Here is a 26121-nt window from a genome sequence, read left to right on the forward strand (position 1 = left end):
AATCTAAATCTAATATCTAAAATTTTCAAACCTACTTGTTTTTCACAAATAAAATACCTCAATTTCCCTTTAAATTAATAAAATTGAAAATCTATAACCTAAAACTTTTAAAAGAAAAGAAAGGGTTTAATATAATAACATACCTTACATCATTCCAACACAAAAAGAGGCTCTTCATCTTATTTACCCAAGAGAGATCTAAGACTTTTTATACACAAATGACAAAACAAAGAAGGATATGAATGGAGGCCCCTTATATAGGCAAATAAAATTATTAGGGTTTCAAGATAATTTATTGAAATGTCATGATTACCCTTTCTTTTAATAATCCTATACCAATGCGTGTCTCTTAATTAGTCTTTTAGCAGGAGTGTGATTTGGTTTGTGATTTAGTTCATTGTTTTATTTTTATTAATGAAATAGGTGTGTTTTGATTTAATTTGATTTTTGAAAATATATTTTTGAAAGGTCAAGTTTAGATTTTTATTAATTTTTTAAATCAAGATTGGATTTAGATAAAATTTATATATTCAATAAAATATTCTTTTAGGGGCTTTAACAGCTTTCTCGTATTTGATTAGTCTGGGTTGTTTATTTAAAAATTTGAACCGTGAGAAGTAATATTTTGAGAAGATAAACAACATATCTCAAAACTAGGGATGACAAACGAGTACAATTTCGTGGATTCCGCACCGTACCCGCTCCAATTGGGGCGGAGATGGGTATAACTTTAGTGGGTAGTGGGCGGGTGTGGATTAAGAAAGTGGTACCCGTCGCGAGTAGTGGGCGGATGATGGGTTTGAGACCTTACCCGTCCTGCATCTGTCCGCCCACTAAATACCCATTAAATTTTGACCATTATAAATTTAGATATAATTTTAGGGTTTTTCATTTATGTGTATCAAAGAACAAAAATATTATGTGTTTGTCATTTATATTTCTAGGCTTTAATTATGTCTTTTATTATGGTGTTTTATGTACTTTAAGATCTATGTTAACACTTAACTCAGATAATCCTTGGTTTATTTTATTATGTTTCTTAATGGACGTGTTTGTTTTATGTTTGTTGCTTATGTATAACTTAAGGTTGTTGTAAGGCGAGTCTATCTGGGTACGTCTCCAGTTGGGTAGTGGGTGTGGGGATAGATTTGAGAATGTACCCGTGTGGGCGGGTGTGGATTTGAAAAATTTTACTCAGCATGGGTGGTGGGCGGGTGGTGGATTTGAAAATATTAGGTGGGTATAAGGATAGGGGAGGGGGTATCCGCACACGACCCGCCCGTTTGCCATCCATACTCAAAACTAGCCTCATTGAATAATATTGGATGAGATCAGAGTATTAGCACGTCAAATGTTTAGATGAATTTTTGTCAATTTTGAGTAGATTTTGTGGAAAACCAATTCAATGAGAAGAAAGATGAGTAGAACATGAATGTTTTGATACCAATCTTGTTGCGAATGGTGACCAATGATGGGCACTGATTGTTACCAACGACTGTCGAAAAAATTTAGTGCCTAAAACTGAATATTTTTAAAGTCTAGTAACAAAATTGATTCATCCTTAAAGTTTAACGCTTAGAAATGATGTCATTTTGGACATTAATAGTCGCACTAAGATGGCATAGTTTTGTTCATGTCATCACAGTGACGAGAAGATTATTCACGTCTCGAGCACTAAAATTTAACGATTCGATAGTATAATTGAAATCAAAATCAAAGTTCAATACTATAATTAAAGCAATTGAAAGTTCAGTGGTATATGATATAGTTTACTTTATTATATTTTGTGTTAGAAACAGTGGTAGAGCCACAACTTGGTAAGGCTTGGCACATGTCTATTTTGAAATCTGATTTTTTTCAATTAGTTACTTATTTTACTGAAGGAGCACCTTGAAATCTGAGTTTTCTTCGATTAGTTATTTATTTTAAGGACGGTGCCCACTCTCAAATTTTATTTGTACCCATCCCATTTAAAAAAAATTATGTTGTTAATATATATATGTCCACCTTAAAAAATATTTCTAGATCCACCACTAGTTAGACATAATGAAAATTAGCCTATCATTGGCCATAGATCGTATGCCAGTTTTTCTTTTCTTGAGAAGACTTACATTTATACTTATGCATATGTGTTGATTAAGTTGTTCGAATTCAGATCATCAAAGAAGAACATACTCTCTTTCATCACTGATACCATTCCGAAATTCAGTTAACATGTAGGTTGAATTTCAATAATTGGTGTATTTTTAAGGTATTTGTGGTTGATTTTAGCCGCGAGATTTTATATTTCCTGCTGTATATCGAGGCATGATAGATTGACAAAATTAAAGTGTCTTTTTGAGTAGTTTACAAAGGGTTCACATGGGTATGTGAAGAGTTGGAGGTGGCAATATGTGAGTATTTGTGTGCAAGAGACTTGAATCGATGAGACTTAAAAGGGTTCAAGTCCCTCACACGAAAATACTATTTTTTTTGTATAATCATCGGTATTTAATTTATTGATCAATTAATTCAGATCGAGGACTGCAAAGATAAGGGACCCTCTCAACCCAGTTTACTCCATTCGTAATCGTCAGGATTCAAACCTCACCCCAATAGACCAACTGGTTGTTGGTAAAAGGAAAAATAACTCTTTTATGAATTATAAAGAATAATGATAAGCAATGGGACGCAAATAATAAAAATACACAGATTTTGAAGCATCACAAAAGGCTTTCCTCTGATCCGTCTTGTATTGTTTGCGGTGCAGCTGAGGAAACAAGCTCGCATATTCTTCGAGGCAAATTACTCAATGAAGATGTTCTCAAAGGAGCAGCCAAGTAACAGAATGGGATAACAAAACTTGTTATCAAAACACTTTCCTCTTATTCCTTCTTCTAAATATTTCTTTCTTTGTATTTCCTCTACTTCTTTATCTGAAATTGTAGAATAGTTCATAACATCGGTGCTTTGTTGAGAGACTAAGCCATGATGAATGAAACAGAGACCATTAAAAGTTTGCAGGAGATTGTCGCTCGCCATGAACAATTGCTGGACTCCCTTGAAGCTCACGTCGAGAAGCAGAAGCAAGCAACTGAAAAGAACCATAAGCTACTTCGAGATGTAATGCGTCAAATAACTGCAATCTAAATGCAGTTGGGATTGACGTTCAAGGAACACTCTGAAATTGATGGTTCGGAGAAAGTTGAGCCTAAACAAAATGACACAAGCACAAATGCTCACTACGTGTTCAATGGATTGTCACCATTAGTTGATAATGAAATTGCATATCCAATGATCCAGGATAGCGAAAGGGTTGATTTTCAAACTGATACAACAATGATCTTAGGTTCATCTAAACCTATCGAGATCTCAGAACATCATGTCGAAGATAAGGCTAGTCAAGCATAAGAGCCATCATTGATTAAGATTACAAACGAATTCTTGATAATTACAGAAAATTACCTCAGTGAAAGTGAGTCTGAATTTGATTTTCACATTGTTGAATATTCAACATTAAACTCCTCGATGTTGTATGTGTCGTATATTGTTGATGGTAGATACAAATCACAACCTACAAGGAATAAATATAAGAGATTATCTATTAGGTATTTCATTTTCTTAGTTAGTCATGTCGGGGTAAATTTTGAAGGGATTCATTCATTCGTGTTTACACATGAAAATGTATTGATTAAGTTTGACGATCCTTATAAGTTTAGGCTTTTTATAATGGGAAAGTATATGACTCAATTCGTTGTAAGTTTTGAAGGCAATGATGTTAGCTTTGTTTTTAAGTGGTTCCTTCTTGAGAGGCTGCAACCAGATATTTGTGGGAGTTTTGATGTTTTTCCTGCTGTAGTAATTAATATTGTTAAAAGTGATGGGGTCGTCGAACTTGCAAAAGTTGTTGTAGATCCGAGCAAGGAGGATGTTTGGCATTATACAAGCATAACAAACAATTTTGTTTTTGTCTAGTTAAACCCATATCGGCAGTACATGAGTTACAAGGTTTGTAGTCCTTGTCCCGATGACTGGAGCGTTGGTCAGAAGGTAATCTCGAAAGGATGTGAGCCTTTTCCGAGAAGGAGATGCTTTGCCAAGACTGTTCCTAAACCATGTCTCCCTTCTTTACCTGCTTCTCTATAGAAACATGTTAATGACAAGAATGTTGCTTAGGGTGACCTATGTTGCAAGAATTTAAACTGTTTGATTGGTAAGAAATTGAATAGACATTGTGTTGGTTGCTTTGATTTGGTTAATGGATACAAGACTCAGAGATATGTCAAGGTTAGAAGCAAGGTTGATTTTCTCACGGATACGGAAGGAGTTTCGAAGAGTAATCTGCTTGGAATCCTGAGGACAAGGTACTTCGAGGGGATGGTATTGTTACGAACAAGGGATCAAAGGAGCAGACAAGTAAACAATTAAAACCGTTACAACTGTGTAAGGGAACACGTGTCGAGGAGCCAAATACATCGGGTGAATTCATGCCTTCTGAGCTAGTTGTTTAGCTCTATAAAGAAAAGGAGTGTAACATAATGGGATAGGAAAAATTGTTATCAAAACACTCTCGTCTTATTCCTTCTTCTACTTATCTTTCTTTCTCTCCGTTTCCTCTATTTCTTTATCTGAAATTGCAGAATAATTCATAACAGAAGAAGCAACGAGCATAATGGCGGTGACATTCCCTGAGGTGTTCCTTTTTCTTCTCTTATTTGACATATTTGAAAGAATAAACGATTTCAGTTTTAACAATGTAGGTCAATTTCGATCAAAATTTTAATTATTCTAAAAATCTAGAAACTAATCACTCAATGGCAAAAAGAAAACTAGAAAAGTCAATGACCCTAGGCTCGTGCAGCCATGTTCTATGTAGCAACGAAGCGTATCTTACCATACAAAACTTAACTAAAATATACTTACACAAATATATTATATAATATTGTCCTTAAATCGTGTCTGCCACCAACTAAGTACTCAACTCTCCTATAAGAATTCTTCAATTTTATGTTCCAACTTCATAAACAACTTAAGCAATGGCTTTCCTTGCCTCTCTCGTTTTGGTTTCATTTCTTTTAGCTTTTTCACTCGAAGGTTACACCTCAAAACCACTTGCATACGATGTCCCCGGCATCGTCTCGAAGAAGGCTATGAATGTAATCGATTCTTGTTGGCGAACCAAGTCGAATTGGGCTACCAATCGCAAAGCCTTGGCTGATTGTGTGGTTGGCTTCGGAAAAGCAGCGGTTGGAGGGAAATACGGAGCGATATATGTAGTTACAAGCCCTTATGATGATCCCGTTGACCCTAAACCCGGCACGCTTCGTTACAGTGTTATTCAAACCGCTCCTCTTTGGATCATTTTCGCTAGAGATATGGTTATAAAGCTAAAAAATGAGCTGATAGTGAATAGTTTTAAGACCATTGATGGCAGAGGAGCTAAAGTGGAGATTGCATATGGACCTTGCATAACGATTCAAGGTGTTACCAATGTTATAATACACGGGATTAGCATTCATGACTGCAAGCCGGGGTTGTCCGGTATGGTTAGGAGCTCCCCGACGCATGTAGGAATGCGTGGAGGCTCCGACGGAGATGCTATCAGTGTTTTCGCGTCTTCGAATATCTGGATCGATCATTGCTATCTCGCGCATTCTAGGGATGGTCTTATCGATGTGATTCATGCTTCAACTGCTGTCACGATCTCCAATAACTATTTCTCTCAACATGATAAAGTTCAGCATTAAAGCTTATGAGTTTTACATTGTAGTGTTTAGTTTTATCCAATTGATTATATCCAAATATTGCAGGTGATGCTGTTAGGACACAGAGACACGTTCACTGCCGACAAAGTCATGAAAGTTACGATAGTTTTTAACAGATTCGGCGAGGGACTTATCGAGAGGATGCCGAGGTAAAGGAGACGACGGAAGTTTATGTTAGTGTCTAATTATAATCATGGTAAATTGGTCTTTAATGTATATTATTCGGGGCCGTGGCAGGGTCAGGATAGGCTATGCACATGTTGCTAACAACAGATACGATGAATGGAAGATGTATGCCATTGGCGGCAGTGCAAATCCGACCATTTTCAGCGAGGGGAACTACTTCGTGGCGCCCGATAACCCTAGCAACAAACAGGTTACCAAGAGAGAAGCAAGCAATTGGAAAAATTGGAGATGGCAGTCGTCAAAGGATGTCTTTATGAATGGTGCGTATTTCGTTTCGTCCGGCTACGGAAGTTGTGCTCCTCATTATACTAGGGCTCAATCCTTCACTACCGCCCCCGGATACATGGTCCCTGTTTTAACATCAAATGCTGGCCCTTTACGTTGTGTCGTTGGAAAACCATGCTAATTTTTCGACTTACGATCGGCTGTCTATTATCGGCAATGGGGATGATGTAACTTGTGCAGGAAGGCGGACATTGTTTTCCTTCTTGGTTTCTCGTGCTTCGCTTGTCTTTGTTTTTGTGTTATTTGCAGTATAAAATACTTGTAACAAATTGATTACAGGAGCTTTGGCTCTCACTTTCCTAAAGAACCAAATACCGATGCTGACACCGATTGCTCCGGCAGCAAAACAGTTATTGCGGTCCCTGAAACAATAAGAAACCGTTAACTAAAGGCTTAAACTTCCGATTTAAGATATACATGTTCATCATCAGCATCGTTGATATAAAATGCTATACAAAACTATAGAATTTTCACCCGCAAAGACTCCGGCCTTCCGATGCTCAGAAATATCATGATCTGCATAGCAGATAAAGCACAACTTAGGATATAGGCTGATATGAATATTAACTCTTATAAAATCTAAACATATATCTATACAATAGGAGGTAACATTTCCCTCCTTAAGAAATTCTGTGTTTGTGTATGGAATCCGCATGTTCCAGCTCTGTTGGATGACATTACGGGCAATGTTTTAGTGTCGGAACATCGAGATCAACCCGGATTCCAATGCACACTAGTTTATGAAGCACAATACATAGGCAGTGTCTCGGCAAAATTGGCCTAATACGATAGGCGGCTAATTATTTAGCCCAATACGGCATCATATTTTTTTTTATTTTGAAAACTACGGTATTTGCTATAATGACTTGGAACTCGTCACTTGAGCATGACGAGTTTTAATAAAATATAATTTTTATTGAAACTTTTTACTCCGACATCACAAAATCTAATAAAAAATTATATTTTATTGGAACACGTCACTTCAACGTGACGAGTTTAAATAAAAAATATTATTTAAACAAACTCATCATGTGTGCATACAGAGTTTACCCTGCACTATATCATTTGCTGTAGATCCCAAAATAATTTTGAAGATGACCTAATTGACTAATTATTTTACCCGTAGGCTTAGTGGGCCAAAAAAACCCAGTGTCTCAATTTGGTGTCCAATCCAAGGCAAAGTCAAACCTTATTGGGCCAGCTACACCCCTCAATTCTAATATGAATTCATGTGATTTGATTATAAATAATCATAAATTTAAGTTTACAATGATTAGCCAACCATGAAAATTTAAATGTTCTACCTCAATACTCAAGAAGGAACCTTGATGTCGTACTACCATGTCATACTTGCTTTTACCGTTAAAGTTTTCAAGTACCGTTTAAAAGTTGAAGCCTGCAATTCCCCAAATGCATGCACACACAAGTGCAAACTTTAATTATTCCTTTGAAAAATAATACCGACGACACTTCATGTGACCAAAATCATGGTAATAATTGTTACTCATCCAAATCATTACTTATTTCGAATTTGACGTGAAAATATTGAATATATATATATATATATATATAATAATCGAAATATGTTAACAAAGCATCAACCTTTACTTAACAAAAAGAGGAGGAGAAGGGTGTTTTGAAAGGAAGAAGACTAGGATGAAGTGGGGTGATTCTCACGGTGACATAACCCTCATAAAAGAGGAATCGGCCTTTAAAAGACTTTTTGGGGGGGGGGGGTATTACAACTTTAGACCTCAGTTGTTTAGCCTCAATCAAAAGTACTTTTTTTTAATTCATCTTGGGCTCAACCAAGCCCAATTCACTTCCTAATTGGACAAAGTTTCTTGTAAGCCTATAAGGTTTGATTTAATTTTATTTCGGGTTAGTCCGAATCCTTATACTTTTGAAAACTCATGAAACGGCACAAAACCTCTACAGGTACTTCAATTTAATTCTAACTTTGGGATGTGACAACTCTTGATATCTTTAATGGTTGACAACTGTTCCCTCTAATTTTTCTTTTACCCCACCGTTGAATTAATCAGACTACTAATTTCCATTCAATTGATTCAACCAGACATTCCAGTTTAGTTCATCAAAATAATTTATAGTGTTAACTTATTGGAGTGGTCACCACTATTTTGAAAGTAAAGAGATAATATCATAACAAATAAAAGAATAAAATTAAATTTCAAATTTAAACATAGCAGAAGGCTAAAACACAATTAGACCCAAAAAAATCACACAAGATGGGATGTTTTAATTACCATGAAGATGACACTCAAGTGGACGCACGGAAAGTCAAACAAACGTAACCGAGTTGTCCATTGAAATAATCGCAACTTCCATGAAACTGCAAACCTATAATATCCTCATCTTCTTCATTGAATCAAATTTGACCCAAACAAGCATCTTTTCCATCGACTTTTCTTTTCCTTGTATTCAATGCAGACGTAGTTGCCTTGAAGTCTCCTACTAAAAAGTCTATTGTTTCTTAATATACGTATAAGTTACGTGTCAAAGTGTAGCAGCCGTATTTTCTGGACTGGTTAGTGTAGGATATTCCACACCCTCGAGAAAGTTACCTTTCGTTTTCTTGTGGGAAAATTGTAATTTTATAAGTTACACAACGGATCAAAGGTTAGAGAAGCTTAGGGACTAGTAGTGTAATTTATCCTTTAAAAACAGAAGTAAATGGATAGGGTTGAGGAAGGAAATTATGTTTTTTGTGTGAGTATTTACTCGAAGAACTGAACAGAATTATTCAAAGTCATAGAACAATAATAAAAAAAATGAATGACAAAGTACAAAAAAAATATAAACATGTAATCTTCTTTTCAACAGTTCAAAAAATGTCTCTAAGATCTTAATTATTGTCTATTGTTTGATGTGGTGGTGGTGTTGGAAGTGTTGCTGCTGCTATTCGGGTGAGCACCGCCGATGATGGATGTGATGGCAGCAGCGAGAGCAGCCGTGAAGTTAGGATCGTTGGTGATGGCAGCTGTGGCGGCACTAACCGTGTCGGCCAACGAAGGCTGTTGAGGCTGCTGCTGCGATGGTGGGTATGGGACTTGGTGTTGGAGGCCTAATTGTGAAGACCCCATTTCTTGTGACAACTGCAGGCCTGAGAATTTTGACTGATTATACATTGGCTGGCCAAAAACTTGAGGCAGACTTCGGGGTTGGCCGGGGAAAGGGACTTGGTATTGCAGAGGCGGCTGTGGCTGCGGTGGCGGCGGGCTTCGGAATTGTAGAGGGTTCGGTGAATGTGTGAGGTCCAATGTCACGGTGGGGAACGGGGCCGAGGCCGAAATGGTTGCCATACTTGGGGAGCATGGGAGGATTGCCCTGGCAAGCAAGTTTTGGTTCATGATACCATCAGCACTTGGCATTGAACCTGAAAGCAACATGCTAGCGGCTGCTTCCGTCGTCGATGCCATTGCCATTGCGGCCGGCGGCAATGGGTGATTGTGGTTGCCCTCGTATGTTGTTATCAAGATTGTTCTATCATCCGCGCAGCGTTGAACCTGAGATTGATCATAAAAAAAATAAGTCAGCTTCAGGGCATGAAATCTAGATAACATCAAAATGGAAAAAAGGGTTAATCCAACACTTGTCCTCAAACTGTGGCTTCAAATACTGATCCCTGAAAGTGTTAGTAATATCTTTTCACATCCTTGCAATTAGTCCTAACCTTTATAACAATTGAATTATGTGTTTTATACATGTTCAACGACTAATCGAACTAACATTTAATGTCTAATTTAGAATTTGAGCCATCATTAAAGGACTTTTTATACAATTAACCCTTAAAAATCAACAAGACGAAGATTGCAACTTACTTGTTTCCGAACAGGACAACCAACAGCCATCGTGCATCGGTAATAAGCTCGAGGACAAGGATTTCCTTTAGCCATCTTTTGCCCATATTTTCTCCATTGGCATCCATCGGTGATCTGTGTACCAAATCAATGATCAATTAGTTTGTCGACGATTTACAATTTCAAAGTTAAAAAACTGATTAAAGCATGGTATAACGCATACCATGGGAGCTTCCGATCGAGCTCGAACTGAAACACGGGCTTTCCTCATGGTGGGCTCGACGGATTGATCGGTCGGTTTCCCCGAATTCAGCTTCGGGACTTTGCTATTAGGTCCCCAGCTCTCAGATTCTGGGCTCTCTTCTCTACCGACTCTTTTTTCCACGTTGTTTTGCGGAGTCACCGAACGTGTTCTTTCTTCTGACGAAGAATAAGTCGACACCATCTCGGCTGCTTCGGCTCCACCGGAGGGGCGAACATCTAATAGTTTCAAAGGCATTATCTCTTCACCATGTTTCTTTTCGGATTTCACTTCTTGGACCTGAAATTCGAACATATTTTATGTCAGCTACCGTAAAGAGTTCGATATTCGATTCGGTTTCGAATTTAACCTGCTGCTGTTCTTGGGTGGTTTCGGTTTCTCGGTTTCTTTGCTGTTGCATTAAGCCGACAAGGTGCATCTGGAGAGCAGTGTAATTGTTGTTGACATGACTGAGCATGTCTTTAAGCTTTTGGTTTTCAGCATTCATGAATTTCAACTCCACTTGTAATTGCGCCAGCTGAAACAAAACAAAATTATTCAGTTTGCCGATTCAAAATAATAAAAGGTTTAATTATTCCCTTAGTCCTATGTTCTTCCAACTTTTAAAATTTAATTCCTCTCTGGATAACACAAAAAACAGTGTTTTCAGCTGGATTTAAACTTTCAAATCAGTAGAGAGATTAATATCTCTAAAGTAAAAACAGGATTAATTTTTAAAAGTTCAAAGAAGACAGTGACTAAATAAAAATTCGACAAAAAATGAATTTTTAGTTTAAACAGTATCATCCTCTTACTTCATCCTTGGCTCTCCTATCTTCCATATCCGATGAGACTCCGTCGTCAACAGTTGATTGATCACTTCCGGCAGTCAGAAGAAGCAACCCAGTCTAGATTTAGGAGAAAAACTTCATAACTAATTATAGTTAAGGTTAAAATAAAATAAAATAAAATACTCTGAACACGATCATCCTCTTACATTTACATCTAAATCGGATGCAGGAGCGGGTTCGCCGTGTTCCTTCTCAACACGATCATCGTCGATCACCCTGGATTTCTTATCGGAGAAAAAGTCAACCTCGTCGACGGGGAGCCGTGTATCATCCGACGGCGATGACGAAGAAGCGGAGGTTCCCCGGCGGTCGTCTCTCGACCCGGCAAGGCTAATCGGGAAATGAAACATGTCTCGTTGATGGTTCAACCTGAAGATAGCACCTGTGTTGGAACTTGTTTTGGTGGAGAAGAAATTATTAGTCACTGGATCGGATTCAAGGGTAAGACCCCATACTTTGTCCATAAATTAAACAAAAAGATTCTGCTTTTATGGAAGAGCTGGAAGAAGACACAAGAGAGAAATTTGCTTGGAAAATGATGGAAGAGGTTATGTGAAATCTGTGAACTCTTGAAACGGTGCAATGGGGTCGCCTATAAAAAGGGTTTGGAAATTGGAAACGAACCAAGATTTTTCTTTCCAATTAGTTCAATTTATATTTGGAAAAAGTACAGAATAGGTCACTAAATTACACTCAAATAATTGTTTTAGTCACTGAACTTTTAAACATTCTAAAATAATCATCAAATTTTATCACACTATTATTGATGTTAGGGATGACAATGGGTCAAGCTGGATCAAATTTTAGATCAACTCAACCCTATAATCATATCCCCACCACCTGAACTCCACCCAAGTTTAGAAAGGTCTCATCCAACCCATAATTTTGTGGTAAAAACTTATTTTCGATTCAACACATATAATTTATTATTATTCATCAAAATAATGTTTTAAATAAAAATATATATATAGTAGATGGTTATTATAGCAATCATCCTTAAATATGTAGAAGAAAATTATATTATCGTCTAGAACGAATTAGGTAAGAGATTTTTCACCATAACCTCGAACTCGATCTTACCTAAACTTGATTCTTTAAAAAAAACTATCTTATCGAGTTTAAACCTGTAAAAATTGGATTGAATCACCGTCCTTATAAAATGGTCATTAAAATTTATCAAACGTCTTCATTTATTATAACATTCCAGTGTTCATTTCGTAATAATTCAATAAATGTAATGATTATTTATAAACTTGTGAAAATTTAGTGACCAAAAATATCATTTAAATATAGTTCACTGACATAGTAATTTACCCTTTAATTTTATCAGCCGTCTATGATTTTGGACTTTTTAGAATTTGATGTGACCTTTTTGGTTTTTCTACGTCAGACGGCGCGTCACGGTTCCAGCTGGATATTGCCTTTTCCCCCTCTCGCTTCCCCTTGTGGAAACTAAAGCAAACTACCCTTTTGCCCCATTGTTCTCATCCAGACTAAATTACCAGTGGAGTTGTTGAGTTAATTGATTGGTGGTTGTGATTTCATCTTGGGTCCATCTACACTTTTAGTCCCTATATTTAAATTCCAGATCTAATTAGTATACGCTTTCTTTTATGAGATTATAAGTTATAACCACAAGAATTCCTATTACATTTTATGAAGAATAAACCCTTTTGATGCTATTTTTTTCATTTATATTATTTAAATTTGATATACTAAAAGATATTATAACAAATATATTTAGTTAGTTGACCAAACTGTTTATTTTTATCTTTTCATATTCTCTTATATCATGAGTTTTAGAATCTAGACTCGCCAAGAACGTTTTCTTTTCCCCTTAGGAGTCTTTTCTTCCCTTAGAGTCCTATATTCTATTACCCTTTAGGTGGGATTAAGATCGAAATGATAATTCGTCAAAAAAATATATTATATTTCTTATAATTCAATTAAAAGTATATTGATTAATTATTATATTTTATTAGACACCATTTGATGTATTTATTTATGTAATATTATTAATTACTTCAAATAATTTATACTATTAATTGTTTTATTTGAAAAGGGATGTGGATTTTTTTTCTTAATACCATTGTTTTGAATTCATCATGTTAATTTTTTAATGAACGACTTAAAGTAAAAAAGTACTTAAATTATATATATTTTTTTGAGTAACTAAATTATTTTTTGGTCAAATTAAATACTTACATGATTATATTTAATCATTTTAAGTCCTACCATTTTTTTAGTTAGAAAAATATTTTTCGACCAATAAAATGTTAACACATCACACAAAAAGTATGTACTTGTTTTTACTAAAAAATAGTTTAGGGGATTAAAGGAAAAAAGACTCATAGTTTAGGGATTTATTTTGACAAAAAATAGTTTAGGTAATTAAAGTGGTTATATATAACAATTTAAGGATTTAGTTTGACTAAAAAATAATTTAGATACTTAAAAAAACATAGTTTATGTAACGTTGTTTAGGAAAACAATTTAGGGTAAATTACAAGTTTAGACCTAACTATCATTTTAATTTCATTTTGATCATCCAACTATTACTTTTATAAAATGATAAAATCATATTTAATATTTAACTTTGGTTTTATTTTGGTCCACTAGTGTTAAAAAACTAATTATGATGATGACATGACATCATAAGGTTATACCACATTATCATTAAAAAATTATGTCAACAATTATATTATTTTTTAATAGTGAATAACAAAAATGAAACCAAAAAGTAAATTTAGATATGATTTTGAAAGAAATAGTTATATGATTAAAATATAATAAAAATAATAGTTGGGATAGAGATTTAAATAGTTGTCCGCTACAACGATAGCGCCTACTATATAGTGATAGACGTGTTCTTTGTGACTGTTATAGTATGACCGCGATACCAACAATTAATATAACAACATTTATTATATTTATAATTACGATAAACATAATCCGATGGAAAATACTATCGTAACAGTAATTTGTATCGCTGAGTTGGGTATTAAATGTATAGTTTCTCCACGTGATTTAAAAAGGAAAAAAAAAGTAGAACAAACAAGGAGATGGAAAACCAGGTCAACGAATTTGACGGCCCGGCTCTCTTATCGACCGGTGACCGGGTGGGGGCAGTGTCTTGGTCCCCACTTGGCCCCACCTTAGCTTCCCACTCCCACGTTTCAGATCTGTTCTCTATTGGTTGTTTACCGGTGGGACCGTCTCATTTGTTTAGACTTTCTTCTGCTTTTATCTGACATTTTTAAAAATTCATTATTATATTACATAAGATACCTCATTTAAACAAATTTTACATATTAAAAAATTATATAAAATTTAATCAAAAGTTTAAAAGTCTACAACCAAAATGTTTGAATAAGTTACATGACTTTCTGCAATTGGATGATGCAATATACTCTTGAAGGATCAGTCTAATGTTGTTAGATTTGGGTTATTTTCGTCGAACATCCCCGTAACATAGTTCATATTTTAAATTGATCTTAAAAGCTTAGTATATTTTAACTGAATCCTCAAAATATATGTATCATATCAACTATGCCATTCTTTTAGTCTAAATATATTTCTGGGCATTAAATTCTAACTCATATTTGACGTGAAGCATATCTAAAAACGAATCGAAATTTGGGTTTTAAATAATCCTTATTCTCTTATCCTTTCATGGTTGCTTTTAGTCATCGAAATATAAGAAGGAAATCAAGATAAAAGTTTGAAAAAACTAATTATAAGCAGAAATTTCATTATAATTCCACCATAACAAGTATTAAAATTCGATTCTTGACCGATAAATTAACAATATTTTAGTATCACTTCCAACATCATATAAATTCGGTTATATACTTTTAGATCGAGAAAAATAAAAAGAAAAAAACTTTCTCTTGTTTGAAAAAGTTTGTAGATGGGTTTTCAACATACGGTGACAGCTTTTATTTGCTTTATTTTCTTATCTTTTGAAAAAAATTGAAGGTGAATGTGGAATGGGAGGCCAAAAGTTGATGACTAAAATTTGAATTGTATGCCAATAGCTTACATTCTTTACCGTCGACATCGAGGAATGGGAAAAACCAAAGGATGTCCGCATAATTTGACAATTTTGATTGGACCCAAAAGCTTATTGCACTAATGTTTGGTGACCGTATGGTAAAATAAAAAAATATACAGTTTTGATTGGGCTATAGGGAAACTAAGCTGTTGGAGTTTGAGATTCCTATGCGTGCACATTGTCTTGTTCACACATCGGAATGTAGCCAACGAGGCCTTTGTTTCCTTTGTAAGATTCATGTATCGAGATTCTGAGTACTCGTATTTAAATTTTATATATATTATAATAATTGATTATAGATATAATTATATGAATGTAATTATAATTTTGTTTATTTATTATAATATTTATTTTGGGTGTAGTAATACAAATTATAGTACAAATGAATAATAATATTCATATATAATACAAGAATCGATGTTATATATATTCAAAGTTTCAAACATATGACGCCCGAAAACAAATAAGATTAAGGAAAGGGAAGAGCATATTATGAGTATAATGAACAAAGATCCATTCAAACAGAGGCGGGCGGTAAAAAGCTGTCCCTAAAATTTTAGAAAATTAGCATTTGACCTCTCAAGCCTTTTTAAAATAATAATTTGGTCCTTTTAAATTTTCTATCTTTTAATTTCCTTGAATATTTTTAATTAAATTCTCCTTTAATCTTTTGAAAATCCCGTTATTCGAAAATTTTAAATGAATTCTCAATTTATTTTATCAAGATCTGTCACTTAATTCAAAAGTTCTTTTAATATATTTGTTGTATCTTATTCGTGATGAGTTCATACCGGCATAAGTTAAAGAAAACGTGGGCTATAAAACAGCATATTTAATAGGTTCAACTGGCCGTGGGGTATCAGATTCCTATAGTCAAAAGGTGCCTCTCCTAGTTGAGTGAAATGTTCAAATTTTCTTTTATCTCCTTTAAATGTATGGTTCTTACAATACTTTATATATATAAATTATTATTGGTATTTGATCCGTTTATTAATTTTGATCTAGTATTATAAATATCTATTACGGGGTGACTCAAATTCAATATGCTCTAAATAGTGTCGGATCTAAAAATTAATGGGTATGTAGTTACTCCCTTTGGAGACTATATACATCTGCTCCTGGCTCTAAATACAATGTCACAATTGGAACATTTTATATTATTTAAAAAATCTAACACCACGTCCTCTTGCTAATGATCCGAAATTCAAGTCAAAGTAATGGCAGCCATGTCTGGTGAAACCTTGAATAAAAGTGCCGCAGCAGACGTGCGGGAAGAAAAGCACACTGACAACCCACCAACTTTGTTGACGATTATAAAGGAGGACCTTAGACCAAATTTCAGGTCGATTTACAAGAATCGTATCTCTCATGCACGTAATAATATATCCTAGATGCATGCATGTGATTTGAAAATATGTAATCCGGAAATGACAAAGTTATTCTTAAAAAGGTAATGGGTAGATTTGATTGATTTATTTTCATAAGTGTAAAAGAGAGAAATGTATAAAAAAAATATGAAATATAAGTATTGTTGTTTGTTGACTTTTGTAATAGGATATTTTTATTTAGATAATTTAAAAACCAAAAGAGACATATTTAGTGGAACAAATATAGTACACAGTTGAGGTATGATTTAAAAAATAGAAAAATGAACCCAAAATGAATACAATTATATCTAATTTGTGAGTAATAGGAGAAATTCGATTTGAAAATTCGGATTGAATCATTTTCCTTGGTCCTTGGCTCTTTAAACTTGAAATGTGAAACATATTTCTAATTAAATAACTTATCATATTTGTGTAGATTTCATAATTATAATAAAACATATTTGAATTCCATTTCCATCATCATGTATAATTCACCCTTTAAGTCAGTCAGAATACATTATCATGAGTCATATTACCCATCAATAATATTTGCATCTAAAAAAATTATTGATGACACATGGTGTCGTAACCGGTTTTCGTCCGGGCACGAATTTTTTTACTTGGCGGGAAAAGTGATGTGAATAAATGTTTTTTAAAATAATTTGGGAGTCGCCATCGGCCTTTTGGGTCAGGTAGGTCGAATACCTAAAAAAAATATCTTTTAAAAGAATTTTTAAGAAAACATCAATTAAAAGATAAACTGATCTGCGTTTTAACCAAAAATTCATTCTTTTTAATAATAAAAAGGGATTCGTGGTCGGTTACGTTTAGGGAAGGATTAACACCCCTACAACGCCCAAAATTGGTACTTTTTAATTATAAATTGTCTCTATTATTAGAAATTTAAAAATTCAAAATATATTTAATTTATAATCCTATTATTTCAAAATTATAATTATGAGAAAAAATTTTATGTATATTTATAAATAAATATTTTTTAGTTAGAAATATCAGAAAAGGACTTCTAGGTGCCTTAAGACAGCTCTTTTCTTTGATATTAAATATTAATATAATAATTTAAATTAAATTATAATTTTTTATAATATTTAATTTTAAAATACCAGAATATGACATCCAGTTGTATTAAGACTGCCCTTTTCTTCGATATTCAAAAATAAATAAATAAATATTAAAACAATTTATGTAAAAAAAAATATAAATTATTATTTATTATATATATATTTATATGACTATATAATAATAATAAAAATAATATATAAACAAGTAAAATTAAAACAATAAAAATATAATTAGAACTATATATTTAAAAGCAGTAAAATAAATGAAAATATTTAAAATTAGTGACTAAATTATAATAAAATTAAAATTAAATACCTAATTCATAATTATTTGAAAATATAGGGATTTAACATGCCATTTTCCTTATTTATTAATTTAGTGACTAAAATAAAATTATATAAAGTTCGAATATCAAATTAAAATAAATTAAAAATGTATACTCAGGATTAAAATATTATTTATTAAAATTAAAGGATTAAATCAGTAATTTATCTAAAATTTTATAATTACGGTTAAGGGCTAAAATAAATAAATAAAATTTAGAGACCAAATAAAAGGATTATAAATTTGATTTAGTGACTAAAATGTAAGAATTACAAGTTACGATGGCTGCGGAAAGGGTTTAACCATACATATAAATTACGTATATACCCCTTCCCAAAACGACGTCATTCGGGAAGGGATATATATAACCCTTCATAGCTGGCCCGAAGGGCTAGCAACCTCATTTTTCATTTCTTATTCTCTCTCAAAAACGAGAGAAGAATAAGCTCTCTCGGTTCTCTCTAGCTTCCCTCATCGGAGGGAAGCTGGTTACCGGGCGGCAGCCGTCTGCCGCCGTAATCCCTGCCGCCGGCCACCGCCTCCGGTGGTCGGAAATTTCCAACTTTTCCTAAAATATAGATCTAAACGCCCTAAGACCGAATTCGGTCTTTGTTTTCCCTAAAAACCCTTAGGTTCCTGTAGATCTAATTTTTTTTACCTTCGGTTTTCGGCTTTTCGATGACGCGAGGAGTCTCCGATGACTATGGTTTCCTCGGTAAGTTTCTCTATTCTCTCTTCTTTTAATTTCTGTGGTCTACCGGTTGTTGTGGTTGTTCTCTGTATCTCTCTGGCTGTTGTTCTTCCTCTCTTCTCCTTTTTTTGTGTTTTTGCTGGTTGTCCTCTGTTTTCTTTGCAGGTTGGGTGATGGCTTTATAGCCATCACCGGCGCTTGTCTCGGACCGATCCTAAGGGTGGAGTTCGGTGAGTCACCGAGCTATGTGGTGACTCACCCCTAAAGCTTGCAACGTGGGCGGCGGGTGTTGAAACAACAAAGCTTCTGAAGTCTTCAGCGAGGCGGCGGCGTCGTGGCTGAAGTGGGTTCGAGCATCTGCGGCGGCCGCGTGGCCCTAGGGTATCATACCCTAAGGTTTACATTTGAAGGAGTGTGGGCCGTTGGATCTCTCAGATCCAACGGCTGAGATGATGAGATGGCTAGGGTTAGATCAAACCCTAATCTGTTAGGGTTTAGTTGGGCCATCTGAATTTGTAATTGGGCCAGATAATATGGGCCTGTTTGTAATTATTATTATTATTATTTTTTAATAATAATAATAATATATATATATAATAATAATAATAATAATTATAATAATAATATTTATAATAATTATAATAATATGGCTAGGGTTAGATCAAACCCTAATCTGTTAGGGTTTAGTTGGGCCATCTGAATTTGTAATTGGGCCAGATAATATGGGCCTGTTTGTAATTATTATTATTATTATTTTTTAATAATAATAATAATATATATAATAATAATAATAATAATAATAATAATTATAATAATAATATTTATAATAATAATTATAATAATAATAAAATGGGTAAAAAAAATTTAGTATCTTCAGCTGCCCCTCTTTGATCATTCTTGTATTAACAAGAATAGGGCAAAGATGAAAAGATAAATTTTTTTTTATCCATTTGGCTTCACTTGATTATGATGGAGATGTTGAATAAATTCTTCTCTTTCTTCAGATGAGTTCTTCTCATTATGAACTTTTCGCTGGGGATGATGTTGACCTATTTCCTTCTGTGATAGAGTCATTCAAAAGGTTGAATAAGCTCTTCTCATTATGAACTTCTTCTTTCTCCTTCAGATGAGTTCTTCTCATTATGAACTTTCTCTAGAAAGGTTGATGCTAATATATCTGCTTCTGTGATAGAATTATGCAAAAGGTTGAATAAGCTCTTCTCATTGTGAACTTTTTCTTCTTCAGATGAGTTCTTCTCATTATGAACTTCTCTAAAAAAAACCGATCCATCAAGTGATGGATTTGAGCAAAAAGTTGAACAAATTCTTCTCATTATGAACTTCTTCTTCCTTCTTCAGATGATGAGTTCTTCTCATTATGAACTCTACCTGGCAATGTTAATCCATCAAATAATGAATTTAAACAAAAGGTTGAACAAATTCTTCTCATTATGAATTTCTTCTTCCTTCTTCAGATGATGAGTTCTTCTCATTATGAACTCTACCTGGCAATGTTAATCCATCAAATAATGAATTTAAACAAAACGTTGAACAAATTCTTCTCATTATGAACTTCTTCTTCCTTCTTCAGATGAGTTCTTCTTATTATGAACTCGAAATGGTAATGCTGATCCATTGAATGATGAATTCAAGCAAAAAAGTTGAACAAGTTCTTCTCATTATGAACTTCTTCTTCCTTCTTTAGGTGAGTTCTTCTCATTATGAACTCTAATTGGTACTGTTGTTCCACTGAGTGATGAATTTAAGCAAAAAGTTGAACAAGTTCTTCTCATTATGAACTTTTTCTGGAAAAGCTGATCCAGCAAATGATGGATTTGAGCAAAAGGTTGAACAAGCTCTTCTCATTGTGAATTTCTTATTCCTTCTTCAGATGAGTTCTTCTCATTATGAACTTTTTTTTCTTCTGGAAAAGCTGATCCATCAAATGATGAATTTGAATCTTTGCCAAAATCTTTGAAATTCCTAGAATTTGAATCTGTAAGGCTCTTGAAGCTTATGACAATGAGCCACCTTCGAGTGTCCAGAAGTATGTTCTTGATGAGTGCTGAAAATGGAATCTGGTATAAGTTGAAAAGAATAAAATTGTTCCACTTGAATCTGATGAGGTGGAAATGCTTCTAGGTTTCCCTAAAAACCATACACAAGGATCTGTATAGAGACATGTTCCATGGTGGTATCAATGTCCTGTCTCTTTTCTCTGGGATTAATGATGCAGAAGTTGCCTTTTACTGTCTTGGCATACTTTTGAAAACAAATATGCAAGAACTGAATGATGATCGGTTGGAGCAATTGATGAGTAGATTTGGCGAATTCGACCTTGTTGTCAGTAGCATCCCGTGTAACAACCTTATTGGAAAAAATAAACATCATTCATGGGCTTGAAGATTTTTGTTGGTGCATTTTACTTGCAATGATTGCTACAACAAATTGTCTCTTCTGCTGCTCCAATATATCCCACTCTTTTCGAATCATGGAACGGTTTAGTTGACAGTAAAACTGGTCATCTTCAACTTTTGGAATACTGTAACCAATGTTACCCTATATAACCAGAGTGATGATAATGACTTGTTCATGGCTTTATGATGGTGATAATTTGCTTACTTTGAATTCCATGCCTTTAAAAGTATTAACATAAAGTGATATTCAGAAATCTTTAACTTATTTCAAAATTATAAATTGAATTTTCGAAAATAAATTGAATCTCAAATAAATTGAACTTGAAATAGATAGAATTGTATTCAAAGTTATGGCAAGCATAAGAATGATAAAAATTCAAATGACTCAACAAATTATTAGCATAAGTATTTCTAAATTAATCAAATTGACACAATTTAGAGTAATGATGTAAGCTTTTGTCTGGAAGATCTCAAACGTTGTCAAAATGCTTGTAGATGTGAAGTTTCTCCCAAACTGTCAAAATCTTAAGAGGGTTCGATTGCCAGATGCCTAATATCAATATGCATTTCAGCCGCCCATTCAGGTTTTCAACTCAAATCCTTCCTTTGGTTACAAGATGCCCTTTGCGGGTTTTCATCTTGACCCCTTTTTTTCTTTTTCCTTTTTTTTTTATTTTTTGTTTCTTTTTTATTTCTCTTTTTTTTCTCTTCAAGAATAATATTTCTTGACAGAATCCGAGTTTATTGGATTTTTCAGAATTTTTCCATCCATTTCTGCCAAGATCAACGCTCCTCCGGAAAAGGCCTTTTTTACAACGTATGGCCCTTCCCAATTAGGCATCAATTTCCCACGAAAATCTTTATGTATAGGCAAGATCTTTTTTAGTACTAGATCACCCTCTTGGAATTCTCTTGGATGTACTTTCTTGTCATGAGACTTCATCATCCGTTTCTGATACATCTGTCCATGGCAAATAGCTTTCAATCTTTTCTCCTCAATAAGGTTCAATTGATCAAATCTAGCTTGGATCCATTCGGATTCATCCAATTTTGTTTCTCTCAATATTCGAAGCGATGGAATCTCAACTTCAGTTGGTAAGACTGCTTCCATCCCGTAGACTAAATAAAAAGGTGTTGCCCCAGTAGATGTTCGAACAGTAGTTCGGTATGTATATAAAGCAAAAGGTAACTTCTCGTGCCAATCTTTGTAAGTTTCAATGGTTTTTGTAATGATTCTCTTGATGTTCTTATTTGCTACTTCAACTGCCCCATTCATCTTTGGACGATATGCCACTGAGTTTGCATGTTTGATCTTAAACTGTGCACAAAGTTCGGTCATTATTTTGTTGTTCAGGTTCAGAGCATTATCTGTAATGATCCTTTCTGGTAGGCCATACCGACAAACTATCTCTTTCTTTATGAATTTACAGACTGTGGACCTCTTAATATTGGCATATGAAGCAGCTTCAACCCATTTGGTAAAATAATCAATTGCCACAAGGATGAAACAATGTCCATTCGATGTTTTTGGTGTGATTGCACCAATGACATCTATTCCCCACATAGAAAATGGCTAGGGTGCTGTCATTACATGTAAAGGAGATGGGGGTACATGAATCTTGTCTGCATATATCTGGTATTTATGACATTTCCTTGCATAATCAATGCAATCTGTGTGCATGGTAGCCCAATAGTATCCATATCTCATTATTTTTCTGGCCATGGAAAGACCATTTGCATGTGTTCCACATATTCCACTGTGTACTTCTTCAATGATGCTTCTGGCTTCGCTAGTATTTAAACATCTCAATAGCATTTGATCATTGCTTCTTCTATACATAATCTCGCCATCAAGAAAATATCCAGCAGCCATTCTTCTCAAGGTTCTTTTTATCAATTTCAGATGCATTTTGTGGATAACTTTGATTTTTAATATATTGCAGGATATCATGATACCATGGTTTACCATCTACCTCTTCTTCCACACTATAACAATGTGCAGGAATTTCATATACTTGCATTTTGATTGGCATCATATCAACTTTCTTAGTTGCCTGAAACATAGCAGCTAATGTAGCCAAAGCATTTGCCATTTGATTTTCTTCTCGAGGGAGATAATTGAAGGTGACTTTCTCAAATTCTTTCACTAATTTGAGGGTAAAATTTCGGTATTCCAACAATTTGGGATCTTTTATTTCCCATTCTCATCGTAATTGATACACCACTAACGATGAATCTCCATATATTTTGAGACATTTGATTTTTCTTTCTATAGCTGCTTTCAATCCCATGACACAAGCTTCATATTCCGCCATGTTATTGGTGCAAAAGAACTCCAATCTACTTGTAAAGGGATAATAAATATTTTCTGGAGAAATTAACACTGCCCCGATTCCTCATCCCAAAGCGTTGGATGCTCCGTCAAAGTAAAGCTTCCAAGATGCAGATGCATCATTTGTTACGACTTCTTCATTCATGGATATGCACAACAAATCTTCATCTGGAAAATTGAAACTCAAAGGATGATAATCATTTGATACACGACTGGCCAGAAAATCAGCTATGACACTTCCTTTTATCGCTTTTTGGTTGACATATACAATATCAAACTCAGATAATAACATTTGCCATCTAGCCATTCTGCCTGTCAAAGCTGGTGATTCCATTAAGAATTTCAAAGGATCAAGTTTGGATATCAACCAGTAGTATGATATAACATATATTGTCTGAGTCTTCGAGTAGCCCACACCAAGGCACAACATAATTTTTGTATTGGTGGATATCGAATTTCACAATCAGTAAATTTCTTGCTCAGATAATAAATAGCTTTTTCTTTTCTTCCAGATTCATCATGCTGTCCCAGTACACATCCCATCAAATTTTCAAAGACCGTCAAGTAGAGAATTAATGGTCTATCAGGCATTGGTGATACTAAAATGGGGGCATTGGATAAATATTTCTTAATAATATCCAAAGTTTCTTGACATTCATCATTCCAGACTTCAGGATTGTTCTTTCGAAGTAATTTGAACACTGGATCACATTTGTCAGTTAATTGAGAAATGAACCGAGATATATAATTTAATCTTCCCAAAAAGCCTCGATCTTCTTTTTTTGTATTGGGTGGTGGAAGATCTTGAATTGCTTTTACTTTATCTGGATCAATCTCGATTCCTTTTTTGCTGACCACAAATCCCAAAAGTTTCCCGGAAGTTACCCCAAAAGTGCATTTAGCGGGGTTGAGCTTTAATTGATACTTCCTCAATCTCTGGAAGAGCTTTCTCAGATTTTGAATATGTTCTTCTTCAGTTCGGGATTTGGCAATTATGTCATCTACATATACTTCAATCTCTTTGTGCATCATGTCATGAAACAAAGTTACCATGGCTCTTTGATACGTTGCCCCTGCATTTTTTAATCCAAATGGCATCACTTTATGGCCTCATTCGCCTGAGCTTTTGTTGGACCGGTTTATATTCTGGATTGATTGGAAGCTTGTGCATTACTATATCTGTACTCAAACCAGGCATATCTTGATAAGACCAGGCGAAGATATCTTTGAACTCTTGAAGAAGATTTATTAATTCTTGTTTTATATGGATTGTCAGAGTAGTACCAATTTTCACCTCTTTCATTTCTGCATCTGTTCCCAGATTTACAGTTTCAATTTCTTCTTTGTGAGGTAGAATTTGTTTATCTTCTTTTTCTACCAGTCTTAATAATTCAGTAGGAACATCACATTCCAGCTCATCCTCACACCCATTGATTTCTTCCAGACATATGGGCTGCTCTAAATTTATCTCTTGATTAAATTTAGGAATAAACATGCTATTAACATGGTGACACCTGCAAATTTAAGTCGGACATATTTCCGAAAGAATATAGTAAATTTATGAAATAAATAAATGTAAAAATGTAAGAAAATGTAAAGAATGATTGCCATCTGAAAATTTTAAAGAAAATTTCTTATATTTAACCTAATTTCCTTTACAAGATAACAAAAAGTTTTCATACTTTTGAGCTAAACATAAAGATTAGTTCTGAATATTACTCTGTGTTAATATTAAAAACTATATGAAGGTCTTCAGTGGTCCAATTATTGAGTGTTTCTCCAGGAAAACATGGGCGAATCCTATCCAAGTATTTGCCAGTCTTGTTGTCATTCCTGATCATGTTGATAAATAATCCATTCATAGCTTCTTCAACTATGCTTTGATCTTTCGTCAACTTTTCTTCTTTAAAGGCCTCATCAAGCTGTTGTTCTACATTAATTGTTCCCCCTGATCTGAATGTGGTCTTCAATTGTGGGAAAAACATGTATTCCCAAAAGATTTATTCTCCTTTCAACCTTGCCTTTCTGTCTTCACATCTTCTTTTCATCTCTTTGTTCTTTTGCTGAAAATTAGGCTTAAATCCAAGCCCAAAACGATCTTTCTTCATCTTTATACTTACAGGAACTGAAATCCCTTGAAGATTCTTTCCTAAACCTTTCCCAGCTTTACCTCCGATGCCTAAAGTTTGTTGTACCGTCATCTTGGTACAATCAGATAATCTGGGATGTGGAATTTTGCTTCCTTCTGCAATAAAGGTTGCATTGACAAATTCAAGAGCTCGGAAAGAGCATTCAAGAGCATCATCATTGGTTTCAATATATGGAACATCACTTGTTATAGACGCAATGATTTCTTCTTCAGCTCCTACGCATATTAGTTGTCCATCAATAACAAATTTCAATTTCTGATGTAATGAAGAAGGAACGGCTCCTGCTGAATGAATCCATGGCCTCCCTAATAAACAATTATATGTAGGGTGGATGTCCATCACCACAAAGTCAATATTGTACACGACTGGTCCGATTAACAACGGTATTTCCATTTTCCCAAGCACCTCTTTTTGAGTACCATCAAAAGCTCGTACTACATTCTGATAACTCTTCATGTGTGATTTATCCACAGCCATTCTTTGAAGTGTGACTAGAGGCATCAAGTTGAGAGCGGATCCATTGTCAATCAATACTCCTGGCAAAACATGACCATGACAATATGTCGTGATATTCAAAG

General features: G+C 34.3%; 2 protein-coding genes and 1 long non-coding RNA gene across 3 annotated transcripts; 2 read left to right on the forward strand and 1 right to left on the reverse strand.

The window, feature by feature from the left end:
• The first annotated feature begins 5015 nt into the window (after positions 1 to 5015).
• On the forward strand, positions 5016 to 6336 carry LOC120183416 (putative pectate lyase 2). The gene is made up of 3 exons (XM_039188118.1): positions 5016 to 5714; positions 5790 to 5893; positions 5982 to 6336. The coding sequence occupies exons 1-3, from the start codon at positions 5016 to 5018 to the stop codon at positions 6334 to 6336; spliced, it is 1158 nt and encodes a 385-aa protein (XP_039044049.1).
• Positions 6337 to 9085: 2749 nt separating this feature from the next.
• On the reverse strand, positions 9086 to 11613 carry LOC120183491 (probable WRKY transcription factor 31). Its single transcript, XM_039188169.1, has 6 exons — positions 11275 to 11613; positions 11093 to 11185; positions 10648 to 10815; positions 10260 to 10577; positions 10058 to 10171; positions 9086 to 9742 (listed from the first exon to the last, which is right to left on the reverse strand). Exons 1-6 carry the CDS (start codon positions 11590 to 11592, stop codon positions 9086 to 9088), a joined length of 1668 nt encoding a protein of 555 aa, XP_039044100.1. The 5' UTR covers positions 11593 to 11613.
• Positions 9633 to 26028, forward strand: LOC120183492. Its single transcript, XR_005521949.1, has 3 exons — positions 9633 to 9767; positions 12621 to 12632; positions 26017 to 26028. It is a non-coding gene; the product is annotated as an uncharacterized LOC120183492 (long non-coding RNA).
• Positions 26029 to 26121: the final 93 nt, after the last annotated feature.

This window comes from Hibiscus syriacus, unplaced genomic scaffold (genome assembly GCF_006381635.1).
Source record: "Hibiscus syriacus cultivar Baekdansim isolate YM2019G1 unplaced genomic scaffold, ASM638163v2 tig00112762_pilon, whole genome shotgun sequence".
NCBI classification, from domain to species: Eukaryota; Viridiplantae; Streptophyta; class Magnoliopsida; order Malvales; family Malvaceae; genus Hibiscus; species Hibiscus syriacus.